General features: G+C 36.2%; 1 protein-coding gene across 3 annotated transcripts in view; it reads left to right on the top strand.

Moving 5' to 3' along the window:
- LOC142349717 (uncharacterized) overlaps positions 1-14,519 on the top strand; it is a 50,722-nt gene that overhangs the window by 14,465 nt on the left and 21,738 nt on the right. For 2 of the 3 annotated variants that reach the window (XM_075401448.1, XM_075401449.1), the window contains exons 8-11: positions 6,660-6,740; positions 9,364-9,498; positions 10,643-10,798; positions 11,110-11,393. In XM_075401448.1, coding sequence (XP_075257563.1) covers positions 6,660-6,740; positions 9,364-9,498; positions 10,643-10,798; positions 11,110-11,393 — 656 coding nt within the window. The remainder of the gene's footprint in view (positions 1-6,659; positions 6,741-9,363; positions 9,499-10,642; positions 10,799-11,109; positions 11,394-14,519) is intronic. The other variant, XM_075401450.1, reaches the window with a different exon arrangement.

Raw genomic sequence — 14,519 nt, forward strand, 5'->3', positions numbered from 1 at the left:
GATGCAAAAGAAGAAATTGTATTCGTAGAGCCTACTGCCAAATTTGAAAAACTGGGCCTTGGTCTAACAAGCACGCTTGACAAACTTACAAAAAACCAAACTACCACCCTACTTGCAATCAATACAACAGAAGTCCCATTTCACATTAGACAAAATTCTGCAGTAGCAACATTCAAAATTATCACACCAGAGCAAGCGCGCTACCTGATACCACTTGAGCCAAAATTTTTCCAATCAAGCGGCTCAAAGAAAACAATAAAACAAATAGAAAAATCTATAGAGAGAACAGCAAAAGGCGAAATAAATAACATAACAATAAAACACGAAAACGGATTCTGGTTTCCGACCCCAGAAACCAACCCCGACACATCCAAAATGAGTGCAGTTGAAAAACGCGTATATGACGAACTTGTTAAATTTAAAAATCCTGAAGCAATTCAACCACTCTCGAAAAACGAAGACAGGAAAACTTTTCTAAACGCATTCAAATGGAGCGACAGCGTACTCTCTGACAAAGATAAAGAAAGAACAGAACAGCTTCTAGTAGAATTCAATGATATATTCACAAGGCACCGCCTTGACATTGGCTACACTCGCAAATTCTCAGTCAAATTGACACCAGACACAAACAGACCTGTATACTCAAAAACCCAAAGAATTTCAATCCATCTCAAAGACGATTTGCTTGTTGAACTAGCCCTTCTCCAGTACTATGGAGTCATAACAACGCTCCCATTCAGCCGCTATTCCTCTCTAATATTTGCTAAACGGAAGCCAAATGGGAAGCTCAGAATATTAGTAGATCTCAGAAAAATAAACGATCTCATTAGAAACGACTACAACAATAACAACTTCCCGATAGCTACACTAGCAGATGCGGGCACCCACTTAGCCGGTAAGAAACTCTTCTGCAAAATGGATGGCAACCATGGCTACTTCTCTGTACCAATGGCAGATGAACAATCAGTACAGTTACTGGCCTTCAACTTCGCATCGAGAACATATGCTTTTCAAAGACTGGCCCAAGGACTAAGCAGAAGTGTCAGCGCCTTCAGATCATTCATGCGTCAAAACCTGGACCCCGTGATAACAGCGGATAAATGAAAATGCTTATAAATAAAAAAAACAAAAGTTAAATTTTTTTACCCTTCCCCTTTCTCTACCCCCTTACCCTAGCTCACCCTTACAGCCTTTTGCCCTTTCCCAGATTTTTCCCAGATTATGGAAGCACCTCGAACCCGCCGGGATTCGAACCCGGAACCCCAGCTCAACGGCAGAGATACTAATCACTGAACTAAGCCACTTGTTAAAAAATATCAATTACATTCACTTCTACTCTGCCACAAATTAGAAAGTTTGTGTTAGCAGTGAGCAAGGAAAACAAAACTCAAAATAAAAAAAATTAAAAATTAATTAATAACATTTTTAACAGCCCGAAATAAACCAGAGAGACCTATCCTACCTCTGGAAAGTACCGCACCATTATATTTGCGAAAACTTGCTTCATAATTTTAATATAAGTCGAGTATCAAACCGAAAGTTTCAAAACTTGAAATTATTCTTCGAAAAACTGAAAGAAATAAATATACAGAGCAATTCCCGTTAAACCGCTATCGATAAAGGCGGGGATTTGCTGCCTACCTTTTTATCCAGCGAAGAATTTATGTTTAAAAAGAACTTATACTGATGCATTAAACAACGGAGTAATAAGATGCAACTCCCAAAAGAAACTTATCATTTATCTGTCAAAGCGAGAAAAGGAAGGAAATCCATTAACCCGGAAGGCGAACTGTCCATCAATCACAATGACAGCTTATAAGAAAAAACTAATCAACCCAACCAGGGACAATTCCCCAAAATCCCAATTATTCAAAATGTCAGATTTCCCCCACTTCCTCCCCAACACTATCAATCATTCAAACTATTTTCTGCCTGCTAATTACCAGCGACTCTCTGTATTGCAAACTGTTTATTCTCTAAAACTATTGCACTTTCTTTGCGGATAGAAACTTGGATATTATTTCAAATAACTCAAACATTTTCCTTCAACTAAAATTTTACCTTCTGCATTATTTCAAACGTTTTATAATGAATCCAGTAATCACTTCAGAATTAAAGTTGAGCCGCGCATTAACACTACATTCAACGGCCAGGCACCTTATATTACTGAATACAGCATTGCCTTTTTTTACTGATCGTGAAGCAATAATTAGTATTAACATGCAACAGGACAATATTGTCAACAATATTTATTCAATTTCTTTTATCCCCTTACAGTGAATGAGACATCAGCCGTATGGCAAACAATTCTACAATGCATACAATCGGGAAATAATTATCTTAATGTCAATTTCTATCTTAACTCAGAAGGAGAACCAGTTGCAGTAGAACCATCGCAACCAACCATTTCTGAAAGTCCCGAAAGCCCTGACCCTACATCAGACCACAATTCAGCTGAATTAAATTATATTTCAGTTTCTCCTCCATCACCCATTCCATTCTCAGATGACTCCATGTAAATTTCCTCAAATATTTGCATTTACATTCCATTAAAAATTTTATCCCATGTCTTATCCACCAACCCCAACATTCACCACAATTGACCAATCAGAAGACACCATTCCTTACATCTCTCCAATTCCAACCCAATTTCCACTTTATGCTTACTTTCTCACTGATTTTGATATCAAACTTGCAGTGTTTTGTGAATACTTCATATTCCCCTGCAATACCTTATGCTTCTGGATTAATTTCCTGGATAATAATCAAGACAAAAAAATCACTTTGGAACCAGAATATCCAAATTTTCTTACTTTTTTGAATTTCTTACAAAACACCAAAGAAGAGTTCATAGAAGGCGAATTTGACCTGTAATTTTTTTTTCAAAACCTTAATTACATATTCTTTCCCTGATATTTCCAAACCCTAAAACCTAGCACCTCACCAACTTTAATTTTCTTCAGCACCTCACCAACTAAACCTAGCACCTCACCAACTAAAAAATCATGACTACGAGCATTTGGGACCAAATCCGGAATTACGTCGGCCCAGAAGACATCGCTCCAAAACTACACACCAACCAGAACGTCAACGTTTGCGTGAAAGTAGGAATCCAATTCAGGGAATGTTTTTTCAACGAATATGTAATATTACAAGATGGAACCATCGTGATCTGGGCACACTCCCATACAGGCCTTCTCACGAAAAAATGTTTTTTTTGGGAATATTACACCTACGTATACCACTTCAATACTTCATCCCAAGGTACCCAACTAACCCACCAATTCTGGGATTTTATTCAAATTGACAACGACGGCCCTATTGACATTGACCCTGTTGGTATCCGTGTATTCACTTAGACTTGCATAAAATTTTTTATCCGAAATAATTTTTTTTCTAATTTTTTTCTCATGAGTCGCATTTAATTTAATGTAGTACTTATTTTATAAACACCGCAAATTATTCAAATGTAACGCCTCCTCTTCTTTTTAATTTCTTACCAATTTAATTTTTTTTTACTTCTGACATAAAAAATTTACTCATGAGTCATAACTCGTGAGCACAATGAACAAGCACCCCTAACATAGCAAACTATTATTAACCAAACTATTTCCAACCATTACCAGCAAAATTTAACATCCCACTTTCTTATCAGTTCGAAGGGCACGCGATTGAACGTCAAAATATTGATTGCTTACTCTACATACGACTCTGCAAAATAACGACCAAAAAACTCAGAAGCATCAATTTTTTTTCAAAACAACACCAAACTAACACAGATAGGACCCTTACCGATTGCTCAGTATCAACAAAAAACAATCCTTTCAACATAACGTTGTAAGGGCACGGACTCGAAACAACAAAATGAAAAAATTAAAAAAAAAACTGGCAGTATAGTTCCAACCCTACAAAATAATTAATAAACAAAAGTTGAACAACTCACTTATTCAATTGAAGGCTCCTTTGGAGGAAGAAACGAATACACAATATTCTCGTTGTCGTTCGACTGCTTTTTCGTTTCCCGTTTCCCACCCCATTTTTTCGATAACCTCGTTTGTTATTTGTTTTTAAAATTATACCACTATTAGCGAAACTCTGCACATGCTCAGTCACATCACTAGCACCACCAGTTGATACTTCTCTTTCTCTCGCCCAGTCTAACACTGCCTTTTTAATTTGATATTACAATTCTTTTCACCACCCCTTTACGCACACCATAAGCAAACGATCCCAAAGTCCGATCGACAACAACTTGATTCGATTGATCACGCACCTCCCAGCCAGCCACTAACGACAAACCTCTTGTAAAAGTCAAAACAGCATGCGCACACAACGAAGGCTGGCACAACACATTATCTTTCGTCGGAATGAAAAACCAACCATCCTTTCCCAAACCACTTACAGAAGGATCCCTCTTATTTAATTCCATAAAATATTGCGGAGTACCCATAACATTATTAAAATCCCTTGATGTCTGATAACTTCCACAAATCAGAAACACTTTTTCACCACACGGCGTTTTCGAAACACTACCATTCCCCCCAATTTCAACATGTGCCGCCGTCCACCACTCATTCCATTGTACCATCTTATCTCCTTACACCAGTAAAACCATCAGGCAAAACACCACTCATCAAACCATCCACACAAAACGTCCAACCTATTGAATTACACAAACCAGCATACGACCCAATTTCTTGGTACAACCTGCTATCATTCTCCAACTTTAACTTACTAACATAATTATACACATCGCCCTGATCTTTACAGCTCCGGAGCCCTTCTACTAAACTTTCCTGTAATCCCACAATTTCTTCATTATTTATTGCCAACGGTACCTTTAGCCAACAATTCTCTCCAACCAGTCCCCCTTTACCTTCCATAGTTAACTTATTCTTTAAGGAGTTCCAACTATTAATACCCCGCCCATCTACTGTCTCCACTTCTTTCCATCCGAGACTTATTAATTTTTTCCGATCGTAATACTGATGTTTGAACTCGTTCATTTCAATTAGCAAATCTTGTCTGCCTCGTGTCGTTCTAAACACGATAATTCTGCTTAAAATTACAAATTTTTAATGCTAGCCTATCAGATCCCAAATTGTTATAAGTAATTAACGAACCTTTTAGTGTCCATACTTTGATAAAATAGAATATACCGTCTCTTCGTTATTACAATAAATCGTTTTTGCAAAGCTTCGATAAAATATCCAACAGTCGATGAATAACGCCGCTATTAAAGTTCGACCTCTTCGCAGTTAACGTATTCTGACTTGATTATAACTTGATCAATAGAGCAGTCAATCACACTGTTCTCAATTTACTTTCCTCCAAAACTTCCATTAGTGACTGTCAGTTACTGCCACGCCAACGGAATTTTTTTCGAGGGAATTACTTCATTACTTTACTTTATTCCCCTCACAATGCGGAGCAAATGAAGCTGTCACACTTGACAGATCACTACTACATTAATCTAGGAAAAATGCAAATGAACCCAGAAGAGGAAACAATCAACTACACCTAATAACTCGCATAAATCTCTGTTGATCCACATCAGTCAAAGTCACAAAACGCACTTCCCAACAAACTCAATTGAAAATTCAGTCATGCCTGTTCTATACGCCGCAGATGCTCCTCTTCCCTTTAATTTAAATAGCACTATGACACTGCTAACAAAAATTGTAGCATCGGAGAACCCAATTTATTCGAGCTACTTCATCGTCGAATACATCAGGCCAGGGCAACCGCACAACCTGGACTTAATTACAATGCGCGTGTTCGTCCTCAAGAGGAGTGAAGATGGACAAAAACTTCAAGAAGTATGCAGGGGACAAACTTCAAGAAGTATGCAGGGGACAATAAAAACTTAGAACAAACCACTATTGATGTTGCTTTCCATTTATACTTAATTAGCCCAGTAAATCCCTTGACTTTGACAACACCACTAATCAAGACCCACTTGGCACAGCACACTAGGCAATTCTGTTTATAATCATAAAATTAAAGATTCGAAACCCATCGCCTCCGCTTTTTCTAAAGAGCCGTAATATGGCGATGCTGAATTTTGATTGGTTGAAAAAGACTTTTGTAAATTTATACAGCACGCTTTTATTATCTTGAAATTGAGACGAACAATTCTGCTCAGTACAGTTCAGTTGCTTACAAAAATACTTGAATAAAAACTTGTAGCAGAAAACGAGCGTTTTCACTGAACCCGCGCTCCGAATAGCACTTAGCAAAAACTTGCAATTAAAAGCCTTTATTAGAAGCCTGTCTTCATACAATATAGCACTTGGCACTAGCACCTACATAGCCGCTTCTAAAAAGATAGAAAAGGTATAAGCAATCAGAGAAGAGAGTTATTATACCAACTGTTTGGGATCGATTTTCCGACGCTAATTTTTCCTCTTACAAAAGTTGAGGTCGGTTTTCATTATTTTCTGTTAGAATTTCTCTTGAAATGTAATAATTATTAGAGGTGCTTATATGCAGTCGTTCATCAATGAGATGTTAAGAGTGTTTAATGTGTTCGTACTTTTATAATCACAACGAAAAGGCAAGCAGGTCAATAAGTTCTTCTTATTTCATTAGTCTAACGATGATCGCGTTAACGACTGTTTTTGGAATTTCAATGGCATTGACGTTGTGGTCAACTTTAGGAAAAAGTACATAAGAGAGAGTTGTCAGACTATACTGACACGCATTCTTCGCATGTGGATGGGAAGAGCTCAAACCCAAAAGTGAGTTGTTCAATAATCATACACGCTTTCGTGGAATTCACTCTCACTACCCGAAAGGGAAATTGTCCTTGGAAGCCCAATTCAGCTAACAATAATGAATGCAAACTATCTCTATACATTTTCACAGAAATTTAGTCCTTGCGATCAATTTTCTGTACACTACAATAACACGAATGAGATCAATCTCAATCTTTCTCTGCCACAAGTCTCCATAACTCAAAATGTCAATTAACCATCATTTCACTGAGTAGTACAAAATTATACAAACTGAGTGGCTGGTCAAATTTCGAATAGAAATTTAGTTATATGGTTGATGTGAGCTTTCCATGTGTGCTCACGAGAATTTAAGCAAGACAGAAATTATGTCTTATAGAAAAAAAACGACTTATTGCTCTACTGGTTTGCTTAACTTGGCTGCCGTGGTTTAAATCTTTTTCATCACTTTTTCTCAGAAATGCATTTAGTCATGGGTGTAACATAACCAGATCTGGAATAACAGAACTGTGCATAAATGCATGAGTATATCTTGTATACTTTTGTATATTTATTTGAATAAAATTAATCTTAAGTGTGTCTACCTGATGTCGGGGGAAACTATTAAACTCGCTTGTTTTTGTTCGAAAAATTGTGGATATGGCGCTGGTTCAAGATAGGCTTAACCATCAAACATTTGCTGACTATTTTGAAGTGTTTGAGTAGTCTATATTGTATTTGATAAGCCCCTTTCTATTCAAACTGTATCTTGTAACGCACAAGTTGATGATAGTTTTTAACCGCTGTCTTATTCAGCGCTTTCTTACGTTTTGATTACAAACGCTTAGCGAGACCTCTTTTCTCTTGTAGTACGTGTTTGTTTTGGCGTAAAATTATATAACGTATCTTAGTGTCCGTTACATTGTCATGTTTTCATGAAGCTAAAATGCTGTTGTGACCATGTAAAATAGCCATGATTAAGCTGACCTGGTAGCAAGACTAGGTAAAATTTATGGTTGATAGATGAACAATTATGACCACTGTGAGCGTTCTTTTCTTCAATCAATGTCTAATTAATGAAAGTTTTCAATTATCCAAAATAATCTGAAATGTTGATGAAATTCCCTATTAGAAGTGAAGTGGCTCAAAAAGCTTGTCAAAAGTTGGAACTTTGAGAAGGTTGGCGAGTTTTGATTAGCAATTTCAATTGGATTGGAGATTCCAATTCATAATGCTTTTTTAATGGTTATGAAATTGTAATGGCATGGAATCTTTCGCCTAAATTTCATAAGAGTAATCTTTGAAAATGTGAAATTAAAGAAGGTCAATTTTAGTTTTGGAGATAGGTATCTTGATCGTACCCTTGTTGTTCCGTTCTGGTAGTAGAGGAGCTATACGCCAGCCCACTATTTGTTCAAAACTTGTTGCAGCTGTACAATGGGGGCGCAAAATAGAAAAGATGTCTTGCGCAACTTTTCAAATAATCATTTTTATGGGAAAATAGGTTTTTAAAATCACCATTTCTCCATGAGGCTACGCTAAAATGAAGGAAGTTCCAGATATTGGTTATAAATTGATTCATGTTTCTGAAAATATCAAATTAAGATGGACTAAATGATTGACTTAATTTGGATTTTAAGTGATGAAGACAGATCTTTAAAATAAGACTATGATACCAGCCCGAAAGATTTTTCAATCACTAACTCGTAGTTTTTTAATAATTTTTTGTAAAATCTGTAAAATACAATAAAATGACCTGCCTTTGGAGTCCCCTTCCAACAGTGCTCCGAGTGCTGATTGTTCTAAACTCACATTCTAATGTCTGGGAAACTGCTCAGAAAATTCTCAGAGTGCTATCTGGTGTAAAAGACACCAAACAGCAATAGTTTAGTGTTGAACAGTTCTGGCAAAAATAAACAATTTTTTGATTATTTACAACTCAACCTGTTGTATGAAATTCGCAAAAGTCTGTATTCTCTACGTTCTCTTTCCTAGATTGAACAAAAGATTCCTACCTTCATTTTTGTGACAGAATTTGTGTATCCCGAAATCTCCAACTATGAACAGCAATTTTCTTCTCTGAAAAAGCTTTAATATTTTTGTATATTTTGGAAGTGATTGTAAAGAATACTGTGTTTTGCAATTGTTTGAATTTTCTTCCCTGGACTGAACTTAATATGATGTAATGTCGTTACAGTATGATGTAAGTAATTGCTTCCTTGTTTTGTCGCTTTGTTTGAGTCGTGTATGAGCAAATTTTCCATTCGAGTGGCATACTCTATAACATTGCGTAATTAATGGAAACTGGAAGTTGAACTTTTTTGAAGTTCTTTCTTTCAATAGAATCTGAAAAGAAGTAAACTATAAGCTAGAAACCCTGCAATTTTCATGTAATTAAAATTGATTACAAAATAGCCTCTGAATTATTAAGTTTGTGCGAGTTAAAATTCTGATCATCTGGGTCATCTTTCTCATAATATTTGCTTCCGCTCATCGTAACTTTCGCGAAATAAAACTTCGACTCATAAAACTTCAGACGATTTTATGAATACTTTTTGGTTCATTAAAAAATTCTCATCTGAAGAACGAAGTCTTACTGGGATATGTATTACTATCGTCGAGGTGTGATTTAGTAGGACTGTCTGTTTAGGACGTATTACGAGAAGGTGTTCTGTACAAGAAAGTGGAAACGGAGAACTCCAAATCTCTACTGTCGTGGCCTGGCCTCAAACAACAGGGGAAGTGCTTCGTACAACTCACAGAAAGGGCTCTACTTTTCTTCAAGGTAAATTATGTCTAATTGTAGATCTCTTGTTGTTGAAGTCAATTTACTTTAAATCCCGAGAGGCCTAGTTGTTTAATCTAAGATCCAGTAATTTTTTAACTTATCGAACAACAGTACAAGTTCAAATTCTAAAAACTAAAAACGCTATTGTCAACTGCGCTCCAATAGATGTGTTCTTTTGAGAGCTACAGTGATCATAACCAAGATGCTTTTGTTGGTTCAGCCATGTCTATATGGTATATCAATTATGAGAAATCGTCAAACCCTTGTTAGTTAATGAGTCAGCTATGTGAAAACTGATTTGTATATTTTCCGCGGCGATCGATGTTTTGGCTTTCGTTTACCAGATAGGTTACTATGGAGACTGCTGTTTATTAGTTGTTTATGGTTGGTGATTAATTGTTGATCGAGGTGATATCTCGTCCGATTTTTCAAGATGCGGATACACGTGTAATATATTAAACGTGTAATATATGCTTAAGTTTATTCGGATACTTTTTGAAACATGAAAACAATTTAAATCCGCGTTTCTTAATTTGATATCCGAATTCTTTCCGCTTTAAGAATGACTAAATGCGTGTCCGGACAAAACAGTCCCAGACAAAACAGTCCCAGACAAAACAGTCCCAAATTGCAAAATATTCCCAGACAAAACAGTCCCAGACAAAATAGTCCCAAGAAACCAGACAAAACAGTCCCAGACAAAATAGTCCCAAATAAAATGTACCTAAAGCCATTATACCCAATGTACTTTGAAATGTTCGTTCAATAATCCGACAACAAATTAGCAGTCGCTATTACCCGTATGTTTTAACATACTTAATGGCCATGGCCATGCCTCAGCGGCCCGTGGGACTTGATATGAAACTATCACAACCGAACATGGGATTAAATTATCCACTTGTTAAATCATACGTGCGAGAGCTACTATAATGGCCTTGGGACTATTTTGTCTGGGACTGTTTTGTCTGGTTTCTTGGGACTATTTTGTCTGGAACTGTTTTGTCTGGGAATATTTTGCTATTTGGGACTGTTTTGTCCGGGACTGTTTTGTCTGGGACTGTTTTGTCTGTTCACCGACTAAATGATCACAAACAATTAACGTTTGTTTTATATTAATTGAATTTTTGATATTGCACCACAGGACAAGAAGCACGCACAACAAAGTGGCTGTGGGGTTGGGGGAGTTGCACAGAGTAGACCTGAGCACAGCTTTGAGCTGTTTGCCTCCAACATCGAGTGGAGGAGGGGCAAGAAGAACACGTTCCAGCTATGGTGCGATTTCATGCCAGCTAACAAGGTATGTTCAGACAGTCATCAGAAGCTTAAAAAAACATTTTTAATTTTAAAGAGCTTTGGGTCTCCATGTTTTAAAAGCGTAGAAATTCTGGAACTAGTGGTACCACTTATAAAAATTTATTCTTATCACGTAATTATATTTCAAATATAAATAATAGTTCTTGATGATTTACGATTGTCGTTTGATGTTTACGAAAATAAGGATTCAGCGAACGTTCCTAAATGTTCCTTAATTTACACGTTTCCTTCAATAACTATAGCAAATAGTTGATTACAAGTGAGACAATTTTCTGAAGTGTGGACAATTTATAGGTGCTTCTGAAGTCGGCCAACCCGTATGATGCGGCACAATGGTATGACAGTATCAATCGAACTATCCTCAACCTGAAGACAGGAGTCACCAAAATGGACACTGACTTCGACCAGGCATCCCTCCTAACAACTGCAGCCTCAATAGGCGATGGACTCACCTCAATCGGGGGAGGAGGAACTGCTGGCATGTTTGGAAGTAACAGCACACTCAACAGAAATAACCACTACAAGAAGAACTCCGCAACTAGTAACTTCTACGCAGGACCTGACAAAATTAGCTATAGGTAAGTCAGTTATTAATGGCTCTCTAGTGAAGTTTGTAGTAGTTATTTGGGTGCGGTCAATCTGTCGGATCCGTTTCAAATTTGTGGATGGGAAAGCTTTCCACCTTAGAGGAGAGCGAGGAGTTTTCGGCATGTATTCGAGATAAATAGATACTAACGATAATCTACAAATAAGACACATGTAAAACGGACAAAGAGGACAAAAATTTTAATACAAGAACCAAAAAATATTGAAAAATGCTCTTCCCCGCAATCTCAGCACGCTTAAAAATGTAATAAAATAAAAATTACACATCAGTCTTTTTAATAGCCGCGAAGCGATAGCTGAGGCTATTATTGGCCTTATCTTGGTTTTTTACAATCCAAGAATTGGATTGTATTGGTGCTCTGTCTTTTTACAATTCAAAGAATTTGAATTGTATTGGGGCGCTGTCTTTTTTTTTAAGATGTGTTCACACATTTTCATGATTTTTGAAGTCAAATTGGAGTAGTGATTTTGGTCACGCCGAAACAGGAAATGGAGCGAAAAAGCGAGTAGTTTTGCCGCGTGAATTTTTTTCGCTCTAATTTTAAAGTAGAGTGAGAAAACGGTGTTTGAACAAAAATTCGGTTTATCGGTAGTGGTTTTTTGTTCACATGCGGCAATTTGACTTTGATTTTTACTGTTTTTTCGATTTTTTGGATCGGATTTTTTTCCAAATGGTTTTCCCAATCCATTCACAGCTCATTCTAGGCCTACTTTTTTGTTTGAATTAGATTTTCAGTTCTCGCTAGTGGTTTTTGTGTTCACATGCGGCATTTTGACATTGATTTTCTGTTTATTTCTTATTTTTTTGTTCTGATTTTTTTAAAAATGATTTTCTCAATTCACTCATTGTCCATTCTAGGTCTAGTTTTTCTGTTTAGTCAATGAAAATTCTTTGAATTGTACGTCAGGACTTGTCCTGCTATGTTTTTTTATTTCTGTAAGATGTTTTCACACCTGTTTTCATGACTTTGAGCTTTCAAAACGGGATAACAGGTAAGGCACAACGGGCATCAAGTTTCATTAGAGGCCCGCGTTTAGTAGTCCCTCAAGTACTCAGAGTGGTGAAGCTACTGGGAAGGCCGTAATTCAAGGTTAAAAGTTCATTTTTGGGAGTTTATGAGCCTAAAGTGATGAAATTTTTAGCACTTTTTCGTCATTTATGGATCTTTGGTTAGACCAGTCTGAAATTGAGGTTTATTAAAGTTGTTAAAGGTCCTTTGCAAGACGTAATTGCTTTTTACGGCCTGTTTAAGCGCTATATCTATTGCTACTCCAAACTTAAACACGGTATTTTATACTAACTTAATCAAACTGTTTGAAAATTTTTGTCATTTTTTGAGTTGTTTCAGACTTTGATGTCAAAAAAGCTCCTCTGGGGTTTAATAATAGGTTATTGCATAGTTTCTATTGGTAATGAAGTGGTTTTAAACATTTTAACTTCATGAATTGTACCAACTTTTTTAAATAAAACTTGTTTTTTCAAATTTTCTGACATTTATTGTCATTATTCAAGTTTTCCAGCCCCAGGGCAAGCCTCATCTAGGGTTTGCTAACAGTTTACTGAAAATATTTGTTGGCCATGGAATGGTATTCAACATTTTAATATCTTTTACCATTTTTTTTTTTTAGCGATTTTTTTCTTTACATTTTTGAAATTTTTGTTTAGTGGCCAGGGAACCTCCTATAGAGTTTGCTAATATCTTACTACATAGTTTCTAGGGGCAATAAAATAATTTTCAATTTTTTAATTTTGCAATTGTAGGGAATTTTTTAAATAAAGCTTGCAATTTAAAATTTTCGATTGTTTTCAAATTTTTCGATTTTTTTGTCGTTCTCTGAGTTTAACTGTCTTTACTGGCCAACGAAAGTTTTTAAATGATGTAGACGGTTTACAAGACAGAACTCCACAGTCAAAAAAATGTTTAATCGTTGTTATAGCCCTATTTTTGGTAAATTTTCTCTTCTCAGTTTCTTGATGCATTTGTCATATTTGTCCAATTTATCTACTGATTCATCTTTTTCAAGGTTTTTGCGTGAGTTAATGAGTATTTTGAAATGAGTCATATATGGCCTTCAAGTTTAAAGCTTCAAGGGTTTAAGCAATGGTCGTTTTCTGGTTAGTTTGTTTGGTTCTTTTAGTTTCTCAGTTTAGATTTTGTTTCTCAGTTCTTTTAGATTTTGTCTTGTTGGCTGGGATTGTTCAATTGATCTGCTGGTCAGGTTCATTAGGTCTGTTTTTCATTCAATTACTTGGATTGTATTTCAGGACTTGTCCTGCTATGTTTTTTATTTATTTCGTCGTCACGATTTTTGTTACGACCATATGACGTCACAAACACTCCAAATCTGCTTTTTGTTCATTCGTTCATGCAGTTTCAACTGCATTGCGTGCGTGACGTCATTTTTCGCTCTAGGTGGAGTGAGTTTTTTGTTCATTCGCTCGATTAATTTTTTGGTCACACTTGACTTACCTCACTCTCAAAAATGACTTCCTCGCTTTGAAATTGACTTTATTTACTTTAATTCAAAGAGATAAGGTCAAATGGGCGTGTGTTACTCTAATTGAGGGTTATTAGAGAGCAGCTAATAGAAACAGCAGTCAGTTTTCTTAATCAAAATTTAACATCTCAGCCCTTAATGAAAGGAATAAGTTTCTTTTTTGGTCTGTCTTTTTTACCTTTTTTGAGACAAAAGATCTATGAAGCTATTGCGGCTGTTTGCTGGCAATTTGACAGCTATGTTTGTTTAAATTTTGGTTGCTTCATGTCAGTGGCTTTTCAAATCTTGAGATGGTTTTCTATTTTTTTAGCATTACAAGTCCTATAATGTCCAAACTAGGCAGACTAGACTGTTTTTTGAGGAAAAGAGAAACGTTCCGGAGGCTTTTGGAGGTCTTGAGCACAGCTGATTCAAAAAGCTTTCTCGTACACAGTTCAAATAAAAGCTTTAGAACATTTAACTGTCAAAAACAAATAGCTGATTTCAGATTAATTTAAAGATTTTCGGAAGTAAAAGTATGAAAAGTCCTCAACATTATAAAAACGAAATACTGAAAATAACTTCACACTGGCTTAAACACGCTCTTCAGATGTAATTTT

The sequence above is a fragment of the Convolutriloba macropyga genome, chromosome 11 (genome assembly GCF_964194025.1).
Source record: "Convolutriloba macropyga chromosome 11, txConMacr16.3, whole genome shotgun sequence".
Lineage (NCBI taxonomy): Eukaryota > Metazoa > Xenacoelomorpha > Acoela > Convolutidae > Convolutriloba > Convolutriloba macropyga.